The sequence below is a fragment of the Notolabrus celidotus genome, chromosome 24, assembly GCF_009762535.1.
Source record: "Notolabrus celidotus isolate fNotCel1 chromosome 24, fNotCel1.pri, whole genome shotgun sequence".
NCBI classification, from domain to species: domain Eukaryota; kingdom Metazoa; phylum Chordata; class Actinopteri; order Labriformes; family Labridae; genus Notolabrus; species Notolabrus celidotus.
In genome coordinates, this window is record NC_048295.1 from 1,453,547 (window position 1) to 1,465,189 (window position 11,643).

At 42.7% G+C, this 11,643-nt stretch overlaps 2 protein-coding genes across 3 annotated transcripts in view; one reads left to right on the forward strand and one right to left on the reverse strand.

The window, feature by feature from the left end:
* Positions 1–6,155, forward strand: part of LOC117808384 (activin receptor type-2A-like) — a 39,896-nt gene extending 33,741 nt beyond the window's left edge. For both annotated transcript variants that reach the window (XM_034678108.1, XM_034678107.1), the window contains one exon: positions 427–6,155. In XM_034678108.1, coding sequence (XP_034533999.1) covers positions 427–621 — 195 coding nt within the window. In that variant the 3' untranslated portion in view covers positions 622–6,155. The remainder of the gene's footprint in view (positions 1–426) is intronic.
* Positions 6,156–6,919: 764 nt separating this feature from the next.
* orc4 (origin recognition complex, subunit 4) lies at positions 6,920–10,721 on the reverse strand. Its single transcript, XM_034677705.1, has 14 exons — positions 10,653–10,721; positions 9,976–10,044; positions 9,800–9,876; positions 9,405–9,495; positions 9,192–9,267; positions 9,020–9,105; positions 8,884–8,932; positions 8,653–8,804; positions 8,391–8,564; positions 8,151–8,237; positions 7,907–8,015; positions 7,719–7,814; positions 7,474–7,541; positions 6,920–7,354 (listed from the first exon to the last, which is right to left on the reverse strand). The coding sequence occupies exons 2-14, from the start codon at positions 10,030–10,032 to the stop codon at positions 7,172–7,174; spliced, it is 1,305 nt and encodes a 434-aa protein (XP_034533596.1). The 5' UTR covers positions 10,033–10,044; positions 10,653–10,721; the 3' UTR covers positions 6,920–7,171.
* Between the last annotated feature and the right edge of the window lie 922 nt (positions 10,722–11,643).

Consider the following 11,643-nt stretch of genomic DNA (forward strand, 5'->3'; position numbering starts at 1 on the left):
TTTGTCTCCCATTAGGCTCACAGTCAGCTCTCTTTTCACTCCTAATCAGTCTATCATTTGGTCTTTGATGTCAGGACAAATCCTCATTACAACGTTCCAGAGCAGAGAGTTAAAGTTTGGAGTCTCCTCCTGTCCATCAGAAAGTTTTAAACCCAGAGTTTGTGAACAAACTGATGAAAGCAGCAAACATTCATGAGGCTGGAAGCGTTTGAATGTGAAATGTTTGACATTTTTTCCTTGAAAGCCACTAAAGATGAATTCTTGATGTGATCCTTGAAGATGTTCTTTCGGTCGATCTGTCTCTGCAGCTCTTGAGACTCTCACAGAATAAAGCAGCTCTCTGGATGCTGTTCAAACACTAAGGGAGGACCCTGATCTCGGCGTAAACCTCTAACACGGAGTAACATTGATATGCTTCTCTCTCAGGGTCTGGCCATGCTCTGCGAAACCATCGAGGACTGCTGGGACCACGAGGCCGAGGCCCGCCTGTCCGCCGGCTGCGTCGAGGAGCGCATCGGGCAGATGCAGCGCCAAGCCCCCATCATCGGCCCGGAGGAGATCGTCACCGTCGTCACCATGGTGACCAACGTGGACCTCCCGCCCAAGGAGTCCAGCTTTTGATCGGTCTGACTCCGGACGAGGTGCGCAGAAACACAAATCAGCACGAGGGGGTGAACAGCCGACCCTGGTTGGTTGGCGATGTGTATTTTTTTCTTTCTCTCTTCTCCGTTCTCTTTGTTTTTGTTCCTTTAAGTGCGGGCCGCTACTTCAGGAAACACCCTGCGCCCACCTCACCACATCAGTCGACATCCACCTCATTTTGATATGTGTGCCTGAGGATTTTAACATTTAACGTTTGAAAAACTCGATTCAGGATTTTAACGAGTGAAAGCGTCGACATGCTGGGACGAACACTTTGATCATGTATTGTTTTTATATACATACACTCACATAGGAGGGCGACCGCTTCTGCTCGGCTTTTCTACGGAGAGAGAAAACCCGGCGGGGGAAGTTCACGGACTCTCGATGCATTTTAGTGTAAAAACCAGAAAAAAGAAAAGAGGAGCTCCCGGCTCCGGATACATTTGCTGTTTTCTCGTGTGCGTTTTACTTTGAAGAAATGACTATCGTTCTGCCAATAAGCAACGGCTTCTGAATGTTTATAGTGTAATGCTGCTGTACATAGTGTATTATGGACCCAGACAACTTGGTAATCAAGCTTATTTTAAAGGGGGGGTGAGGGGGACGGGGAGGGGAGGGGGGTCCATTTTCAAGCATTACGACGATAAAAACCATAAACCTCCTTCAACCAGGTATACCTCACTTCAGACGGACACAATTTAAATTCTCCCTCTTCACAATCATGGCTCACTCTCTCGCCACCTCAGCTCTCCACATGCACACGATCTGCTGTCAGCATCATGGGTAATGTAGTCATTAAGGCCTCCATACTCATCGCCATACAAACACGAGTTTCTCCCTTTGTCCTCCCCTTTCTTCGTCTCTTGACTGAAGATGGTTTCTCTCAGTTCACGCTTCTTCTGAAAATGAATAGAATCCCCCCCCCATGATGAAGTTGTCGTTTAAAGTGATTATTTTAATGGTTTTTGGTTTGCCGTGTCAACTGTCAACGGTGTAATAATATTTATCGCCGTGATTCTGCCCGTGAGATCTGGATGAACAGTATTTATATCTCTCTGGATTAGCGCTGGGTACCTTTCAGTCTTTGGTATCACACTCAAACTGAGAGGTTTGAATCGTTTCACACTTCTGGAGCGACTTCTTCCCGTTCTTATATTTCTGTGTGGTCTGATTCCTTTAAGGAATAATAACTAAACAAATCCAAACTTATAAAGGTGTCATTTAAACTTCAGTTCCCAGAGGTACCCAGCCCTACTTCGGAAACAAACCTGTATTTAGCTGAGCCAGCTTGCTTTTTAATTTGACCGCACACACATCTCTCTCTCTCTCTCTTCTGTTTTTGGATTACTATCAAGAGTCTCTTTTGAAACACCTCAGGAATCTTTGCTACTCACCACATCCACCACCTCTTCCTCCTCACCCTCGCCTGTCTCCGACTGGAATACCTCCTCTTTCGCTGATTCTTACGCTTCCTCTCTTTCTCTCTCTCTCTGTCTTTCTCGTCTCACCTCTACCTGTTGAGAGATTAGCCGTGCTCTCGTGCCCAAAAACACTTAAACAGTGTCTCCCTCATCACCAGGAGCCTCCCTGATTTAATTAAGTTTAAGCTCTGATCTTGTTTATCAGGTTTTCTGTATTGTCGTCGTCTTCTTCTTTTTCAGGCGTCAAACAGCACATCAGCCCTCTTTCAGCTGGATTCTTTTCTAACTCTGTTTCATGTTAAAACAGAGACTTCCAGTCACATGCAGGTTTATTTCCCTCACACTGAAATTCCTGGTTTGGAACCCAAACGCCGGCACGGCTAACCGCAGCGTGAGCTGGAGTTAAGACGAGGACTCTCTTCTCTCTCTCTTTCATCCTGGTGCCATTTCTACGTATCCACATTAGTTACTCTTGTAGATGTCAGGCAAAACGGATGTATCTGTCACTGCTGCGAAAGGCAACAATGACATTTTTTGAATCTTTATTTCTTCTGAGGGACATTGAACACTGGTGCCGGCAGACCTGCAGTCTCTCCTCAAGCTTCGGGACGGTTTCTCAGGGCGCAGATTGAAATCAAGCTTTCAGGGTTCGAAGTATTTCAAGCTTAAAGAAACATCCTTCCACTGAATCATTTCACATTCAGGGCAATACATCATTATGCTTTCTTTGTAACATACACAACATGAGAAAGCAAACGCCGTACTGTAGTGCTCGAAAATAGAACAGGAAAGGTTCACAGAAAATCCTCCAGACATCACAGATCTGAAATATAACTAGACATTTGTTTTGTGCTCTTTAATGAGCCCAAACTACTCCAAAGTATTGACTTTAAAGGGCCACATGTTGCTTAGTATTAAAAGAATACTCACCTGACTTAATTCCAAGAACTACAAAGTCTTCTTTTCGGCAACACGTCTAAAAAATACACAATTTGGTAAATGTGCAGGAAGTGAGAGCTACGACAAGATTGAGATGTTTATTTTCAGCACAGGATAAGATTCTTACAGCAACACAGCAAACCTGAAGGAAGCAGAAGCCATCATCTTATTTGCTTACTGTAGCAGGATATTCTCATCGATATCGCCATCGTCCACACAGTCAGGAAAGATCAGCAGTACTGCAAACCCCAGCAGCCCTTCGATAAATGCTACCTCACTCACAGGGATTTCTTTAGGGTGGAAAGTTGGCAAAAACACCAAAAACAGTTCCTCAATCTGACGGATGATTCCATTTTTATCTGAAGGCAGTTCCTCCTTGAACTGTGACTCCTGATAACTCTCCTCAATCCTCAGTTTTATTTCAATAATGTGTCATACTTAAAACATTAAAACCCTCAGATATCTGATCATGATTAAAAAAGGATGACTGACATCTTAACTCAGTTGATCTGACACAAATAGAGAACACCAGTATTACCTGTTCCCTCATGTTCCCCCAGACGCAGTATTTCAGCAGCCAAGTGGACTTTTAGACTCTGCCTCCACACGCTGGTGGCTGCTCGAGCCGTCAGACCGATCAGCCACAGCAAAAAAAACAACAACCTGCCAGCGCTCCGTTGGCGGCCACATCACAGTACTGTAGGTAGACGTTTGAAAAGTTCAGTGTTTGAAAAGCTTGAGTTTAAACTGCGCTCGAGGAACCGTCCTGAACCAACAAATACCATTCAGGGATTCAGTACTATGCTTTTCTAAGTTCTCGCGAGTTATATGCAACCAGTGCCGCAAACTACCCTACACTTCTGTAGGACCAGCTGCAGGAGTGACTTTCAATACACACACACACACACACACATACACACACACAAATAACTTGTAGCATTTTAATTTTGTTTTTTAAAATCCGTGACCTTGCATATTGATATGTTGTATTTATTTTTTAATTTACAGGCCTGAGGTTTTTGGGGATTGAAGCTCAGGTGCAGCTCAGAATAACGTTGTAAGAGTTGGCACGATTGTTGTTTTTGGGGGAGGGTTTTTGGGGTGGGTGTTTTTGGTTGTAATTCAGGAAATACTTTCATTAATTCAAAAAGAAAAAATATAAACTGTAACGTGCTTCTTTCTATTCAGTCTATGGACAAAAAAACGACCGAGAATGAATGTTCTTCTTCAGACTCCTGGATTTCTAGTATTGTGTGTACTTTGATGGATCGAGCCCGGCCCTGTGTAACTTTAGAGGGCTTTGCGTTTGGCTGGTTTCGTGTGATTGTGCCCTGTCGTTGCAGAAACCTGTAAAACCGGCACCTGGAGATCCATTTATACACCTTTCGGTTTTACCTATGGGAGATTTGAACCAGTACCTGCTCTAAGGGAGATGACCGTACAATCAAACCAGAAACAGTCAAGCACTTTATTTGAACGTGGTTTGCAGAGCCCCAAAGTTGTACCAAAAATATGCACAGGCCACAATCAGATAAGCAAGAACAGTCCTGCAAAGGAAGTCAGTTTGGATTCTAGAATGAGATTCAGTTCATCCAAAATTAAATTCTTGCTCTTTTTGTTTTTGTTGGATCGATTGAGACAATCTGCTTTGCCAAACAATCTCTAATCTCTGTTAGAGATCTGCATAAAATGTAGACTCTAGTGTAACCTGTGTAACCTGCTATTTACAGTGAAACTGAGACTCTCCAGAAACAGATGCTTCCTGCAGGGGATGGAACAAACCTTTGCAGACATATGTCAGACAGTTGTCGCTAGGTTTAGAGATTGAACAATCCCAGATGAGCTCCCTTCAGGTTTTGACTATCCTAACATATTAAGTCTCACTTCAGCGTAAAACTGAACTTTGGTATTTAAAGATGTATGAATGGGTTCCTCCAGCATGCAGGCTTTCCAGGTTTCTTCCCGACTTCCTCCAGCCCAGCACCTCACATTGCTGTGCATATAAACTACCAGTGAAACATTTGTGTCTTGTTGCCCCCCACTATTTTAAGCAGTCTAGGATCTGTACAGACATGAGAACATAAATACCTGTATCAACTATATACTCTTGAGCTGAATCTTTATAAGTGCGTGTTGAACTTCAGTGTTTCCTCTACATTCATTTATACTTTTTCTTGTGTTTTGACTCCGCAGCAGAGCTTGGCTCAGCTGCAGAAAAAAAAATGTCCTTCACTTTAAGTTGAGCTTTGTGTAAGCTAAAAGCTAGAGGCTCATTGGAGTACTTTGTGAGGTATCCCAGAAAGCACTTAAGGGTTTCTTGGCAGAGAGAAGTAGACGAATGACGGACATTTGGCCCAGGGCGTTCCACAAGGAGCTGATCCGGGTCCCCTTACAGTTGCATTTTAAAGACTCCCTGAAGCTCTTTGAGAGCAGTTGCAATACTCCACATGTGATAAAACAATCACCCACTACAGGTATTTCATTCCAGCATCTCACTCTCCTGCTTTTCCAACTGTTGGCAAGAATTTTAGAGGAAACATTGAACTCCAATGACCTCGCTGCCAAGGCTGTCTTGGCAGCCGGATTACTCCAGTTGCCAGGCCTGAAATTTCTACAAAAAAAGAAAAAACACTACAAGCATTTTTGACCCCACATTTCTCGAGGCTCTCGAGTTGCAGCGCTGATCCAGGATCTGCCAACGCAGTCTGTCGTGATAATGATGCTCGCAGGGTTTCACGTTTTTAAAGCATGAAGCTGAGGTGGGATGTTTAAAAAAAAGTGTGTGTGAAATAAGGAAAGTGTCTTGTTTCTTTACTCCTGATACATGTGACTGTACATTTATGTTACTGGAAAAAATGTGAAAATAGGACAAGACTCTGAGGTCGGGAATTTCAAACTGGAAAATGTGTAGGAAGTACATCCCACTTTGAGTTTTTATTTAGCAAGAGCGTGCCTGACCTTTGACCTCCAGTCGAAGGCAGGGTTAGAGATTCCCTTCAACAAGTGTTAGAGTGAGAAAACATCAGAAACCCTGCTGACATGATCACAGAGGAGACTAACTGATCCCCAGTCAGCGCTGCAGCTCCCAGCTCACGGTTTTTATCAGCTGAAGTGATCCACGTGATGTAAATAAATGTGTTTTTAGATTGTGAACTCTGTTTTTCTTTCTTTCACTGACCTGATTCTTGTTTACAGATGAGCCCTTCATTCAACACTCTGATAGAGGTTTCAAAAAATAACCCCACGTCACTGTCCAGGATTGTACAGGAGAGTACTGGTAATGAATTCATGGTTTTAAAGCATGCAGGGAATCTTTAGTTCAACCTTTCATTTTATCAGGTGAGCTCAGAAACGTTTGTTGTAAGAAAGCCCAGTAAGATGATAGAATCTGATGGATAACAGGTGTCAAGGTGTGAAGAGTGAGGCATCCTTGAGCAAGAACATGAAAATCATCCAAAGTACATCTCCTTCTGGGAAGTCACAGATTAAATTGCTGTCACCTGGTAGATGGAAGTCACAGTTTATTTATTGTTGTTGCAGGACTTGAAATTGGAATCTGAAACGTCTCTGCAGGACTAAAAAGTGCTGTGCAAAGCCCAGAACATGTCCTGATCCCTCTGCATGTTATTTATGTATCTGTTAACTGCACACATGTTCAGTATGTTCAGTGTTTTGTCCATGATTTAAGAGAAAAGGTCACTGATGTCAGCATGAGCCATCATGACTGAACAAAGGTCCGTGAGGATTAGATGTTCCTGCTCTATTACGAGCTTGTATCTGGAAATCAAAATAGCATCGACTGTGGGCTCTCTGTGTCTGTCCATGTGCTGCAGAATCAGGCCACTGGAGGGCAGTCTGATGCCTTCAGCTCTGTTACTAATCAAAGATTTTAAAGGGGAAATAAGTGAGAAACTTGCTGCCAGTTGTAGAAAAGCCATTTTTATTTAATCACACCTCTTAAAATATGCTTTACAGAAAGAATGAAGTGCACCCTGGTGTAGTGTGACCTGCTGTAGGCCATGTCTTCTCCTGGTTGTAGACCGGCATCATTTCAGCTCTTGACCTGAGCCCCAGTGCTGGTTTTCCTTTCATGAAAGGTTCCTCACTTTGTGCAACAAAAAACACCGCACAACAAGCCTTGTGCATAAAGTCTGTGTGCATGCAGAGTCCTAGCCGAATGCTGACATGGCCCACTGTTTGACGTCAGTGGGGCATTGTGGGTACTTCTGCAGGGCCTCCATGATCTGACTGTGGTCCAGCATGAGTCTCATGAGCTGGTACTCCCTCTGAGTCTTGGCCGCGGAGCCGTCGACGGGCCGGATCAGCTCCAGCTGCTGCAGGTGCTCGAAGGCCTGCAGACACGTGAGTGAACAACCCAAGTCAAGTCTTTAATTATGGACGTTTTTATTTTAAAAGATTGAAATATTGACGTTTTTCTGAACTCTGGGTTCTTCAGATGTTAAATACAGACCTTCATTATGACTGGCTGCTCAAAGTTGTACATGGAGCTGGACTTTCTGTGCAGGAACTTCTTGAACTCTGAAAAACAAAGAAAGGAGGGCAAACGATTTTAACAGTCTATCATTAGAGCTCATTGTTGAATCTATTGTGTGGTTTTTCTTCTTGAGAAGCTTGAGAGATGTTTAAATGTAACCTCACGACCACACAAATTCTTTTTTTCCTGCTTATCTCTAAAAAAAAGGGCTCCATCTGTACCGTTGTGAACCATCTGCAGGTTGAACGGCTCTCCTTCGTAGATGTCGTTGAGATGTTTCATGGCGATGACGAGGCACAGCTCCAAGATGGACAAACCTGGAGAGAGCAGAGACACAAGTATTAACAGACATGACATCAGAGGAGAGAGAGAGAGAAACAAAATCCTGTGTTTGGATTTCATTCTTCACCGTGGAGCATGTTCGCCTTGGCATCGCTGAAACACATTCTGCTGGCCTCCAGCATGTCTGCAGGTTTGATGGTGGGTTTGGAAACGGAAACACGACTCAGACACAACATCTGGCAAAAAAAACCACAAAGAATAAAAAGCTGAGGCTCATGGACTTCATCTCTCAGGAGGGAAACAAACTGTGAATATTTCTCATGAAGATTTTGAAGCATTAATGACTTTGTCAGTGGGAGTGGGAATTTTACCAGCAGCATGTGCATCGTTCTGTAGTCTTTGCTTGAGTTGAAGTGTCTCTGCAAAACATCTTCCACTGATTTGTCTTCACACAGAGCCTGAGGGAAGATATCAAAGAGAACTTTAGTGATTAAGAATGACCACTAGTGCTGCAAACATTGACTGTAAAGTGTAATGCACCCTCCATTCTACTATGTTTTAAAACAAGGCACAGAGAACCTTTACTCAAAACAAAAACCTGATCTTCTTACCTTCAAGCTGGCGCTCCAGTCCTGAGCAAACTTCTCATCTGGGAAGTCGTCCGGCAGGCTGAGCTGGGTCTGAACCCGCTCCAGGTACTGAGGGAACGTCAGACTGCTCAGCAGGTGGATCTGACGGTGAGAAAACCGCGACTTCACCCTCTTCTCCAACAGCTCCAGAACATCCTGGACAGAAAACAAATCACAAAGATGTCAGAAAACAGAGCAGGAGATGGGTTATCTTAAAAGGTCTGGATGGCTGATTGAGACTCACCAGTCTGCAGGTAACGCCGACCACAGCAATGGGAGCCTGGGCGGACTGGGAGACGTCTAACAGGTTGTAGAGAAGAGTCTGGTTCTTGTGGTGGGCAAACAGGTCGAACTCATCCAGGATGAACAACACGGGTCGGCTGCTGCTGCGATCACCTGGTGAGAGGACCCAAATAAACACTCAAACGTTGCCTCAAATCAAGATGATCAATTTGAATATGTTGAATTTTCTGACCTTTCTTCAAAGCCTCCAACAGGAAAGCTAGATTCTCTGCAAAACTGCCCTGAAATGAAACAGAAGCTGGTTTAGGAGCAGCTTGTGGACATGATTGATGATAAAATGTTGATTAAATTTCTTATAAAACACTCACAAACACTTTGTCACCAACAACGTTTTCCAGATTGAGCTGCCGTGTTATTTCTTTCAGCGCTATTCTGTCGTCAGTCTGCAGGAGACCTACAAAAGAAAAACCAAAAGAAAGTCATCTAGTGCTCAGGTAAGATTATGCAACAACAACATTAGGTTTGGGAGGCCGTCAGTACCATTGAGGTGAACCTGCAGCAGGTTTTTCTGCACTTCTTTTTCCTCCAGCAGATCCCTCAACACACACTTCAGCAGCTGCACAAAAACACAAACACCATCAGACAAGTCATCCCTCCCAGGATCTAAAACACACTTCAGGACAGTTCACCATCATATCTGCATTTTTTACCCATAAGGCCATTTTCAGTGTGTGTTTGGCTGTGGAGGCTCACCATTGTTTTTCCTGCTCCCCTGGGCCCGACGATTAGCAGGGAGTTACTCTCCCCGTGGACAGCCGTCCGCTTCAGCAGCTCCAGGAGGTGTCTGCAAAAATACCCACAATGCACAGTCAGTTGTATAAATAAAGTGTGTCTCAATGTAGAGAGTGCAAATGATTGAATCCTGCATGTCTTAGGTGGATCTAAGGGATGCTGGTGCTGTGTTCAAGTCTGCTGGGAACTTGGAGCATTTCCAGGCTCCAAACTGGGACAGGGCTGTCTGCCATGAGCAAACTGGGTCACTATAACTTACACTGAACCTGAGACGGTCTCTTTGTAACAGGTAACAGCTTGCACTATCATTTAATTCAATATACACTTTGTAATCACCATCAATGAGATAAACCTACCTGTGTTGAGCCTCCACTCCCTCCGGTCTGTCAGGCAGCTTCTGACAGCAAAAGCGCTCCCTTAAAATCTCCTGAACCTGCACATAAAGATCCACACAGTCATTACAAATAAATATGATGCTGCAGATTACAGTCTTCTATATTAGCAACTACAGAAACAAGATAGTTTGTCAAACCTGTGTGATGCATTCTCCAACAGGCATGTGCTGATCTTTCACTTTCCTCTTGCTCATGGTGATGGGACTCTAAACCACAAAACATATGTTACATTGGTTAGGATATGTGACATTTGCAGTGCCCACAATGTTTTGGGACTTTAATGGTCTTAAATGACATGCCAAGATAATGAGAAGTACTTCAATATGTTGTATACACTAAGCAGCATCTCAACATGGAAGTTATTATAGCATAATTACTCTCCTCTCTGCAACAACTCTGCAATTACTTATCAGTCAGTATAAAGATAAAGCTCATGCAACAAGCTGCATCTATGTCAATGCAATATCTACTTCTTAAGCTTCCTGCATCAGAGGTATGTTTACCATAACATAAGATCAGCAAAGCCTAGGTAAAAGGAGCGCATGCCGAATTAAAGAGTGGCTCATTACTATTTTAATCAGTACAGTTTATTTTAATAAGTGCATAATAGTAGTCTCTGAGAAAGAAGCTAGTAATCTGAAGTATTTTAAAAACAGGGTTTGGTGTCACCTCTCCTCCACACTGACGTGGAGGATCGTGGACACATTAACAGGCAGCATGCTTAAACCTAATGAACTATAATAACTTATATCATGTCTTTACATTATAAAGAGTCTGTATGAGGAAAATCAAAGGTAAGAATAAGAACACATACCTAGAAAAGCAGTTATTCATGCACTGAGATGTCTCTCAATGTTCGCGGGAATACTGCTTTGGGAGCTGTGACGACTTCCGGCTTTGAATGATTCCCCGTCTCTGATTGGCTGAAGGAAACATACGTCAGACACAGCGTTAGGCAACTAATAGCTGTTATTGTTTACATAATATTAATAAGTATGATAGAAACTGCAGATTTTAAGTGTTACAGTATCCAAATATGCTTTTTATTTTTTTATTCTCATGATTATTTATGTATGTATATTCTGCACAAAATATATTAAGTTGTGCACAATAGAAAATAACTGGAGCACAATAGAAAAATCTGCTGGGAATAAGTTATTATTCTGTCCATACAATTTATGAAAATAGTCATAGTAATAAAGTACACAGATATTTAACTTTTTGGGAATAAATCACTAGTTATAAATATTTATTTAATTTACATTCCCCCAAAAAGGAAGCCTTGTATGAAGTTTATTTGAAGTATTTTCAGGCTGATTAACATCCAAAGCTATTAAAGCAGTGTTTTAAAAAGAATTGCAAACATTTTATGTAAATACTTTCACATATTTACATCTCACATGTAAGACTGTCTCCCGTAGTTACATTTTCAAAGAGGTTTGCACAGAGGCAATTATCTGCAATTACAAATAGATTATTTAATCCTGCAAAGCCATGACTGCCACAACAGCTCTGATTTTGATCAAACAAGCAGGGATGTTTTATCTGAAAGGCTTTAGTTTTGCTTGCATAACAACATCTTTTACTCATTCACAGTGACGATGAAGCTCAGGAGATACGTAAAACCCTCCTTTGGCTTTAATAGACAAAAAGAGGCTCAGTAAACAACCAGATATCACGCCAAACCGACTCCCATCTCTGCTCACATTTAGCCTGTCACATTATTCTAAAATACAACCCTCCCCTTGCACATTCAGCTTTGTGTTTGCCCTTAAAAATACATGAAGCGGTTCTTTTTACAGCAG

Bases quoted from the DNA above. Each gene is read 5' to 3' on its own strand.
- orc4 (XM_034677705.1), bottom strand. From the start codon at position 10,032: ATGAGCAAGAGGAAAGTGAAAGATCAGCACATGCCTGTTGGAGAATGC. The intron at 9,268-9,404 runs GTGAGCCTCCAC...GTTTTTGTGCAG, and splicing joins GGGGAGCAGGAAAAACAATG to CTGCTGAAGTGTGTGTTGAG. The intron at 7,815-7,906 runs GTGAAGAATGAA...TGCTCTCTCCAG, and splicing joins CAAGGCGAACATGCTCCACG to GTTTGTCCATCTTGGAGCTG.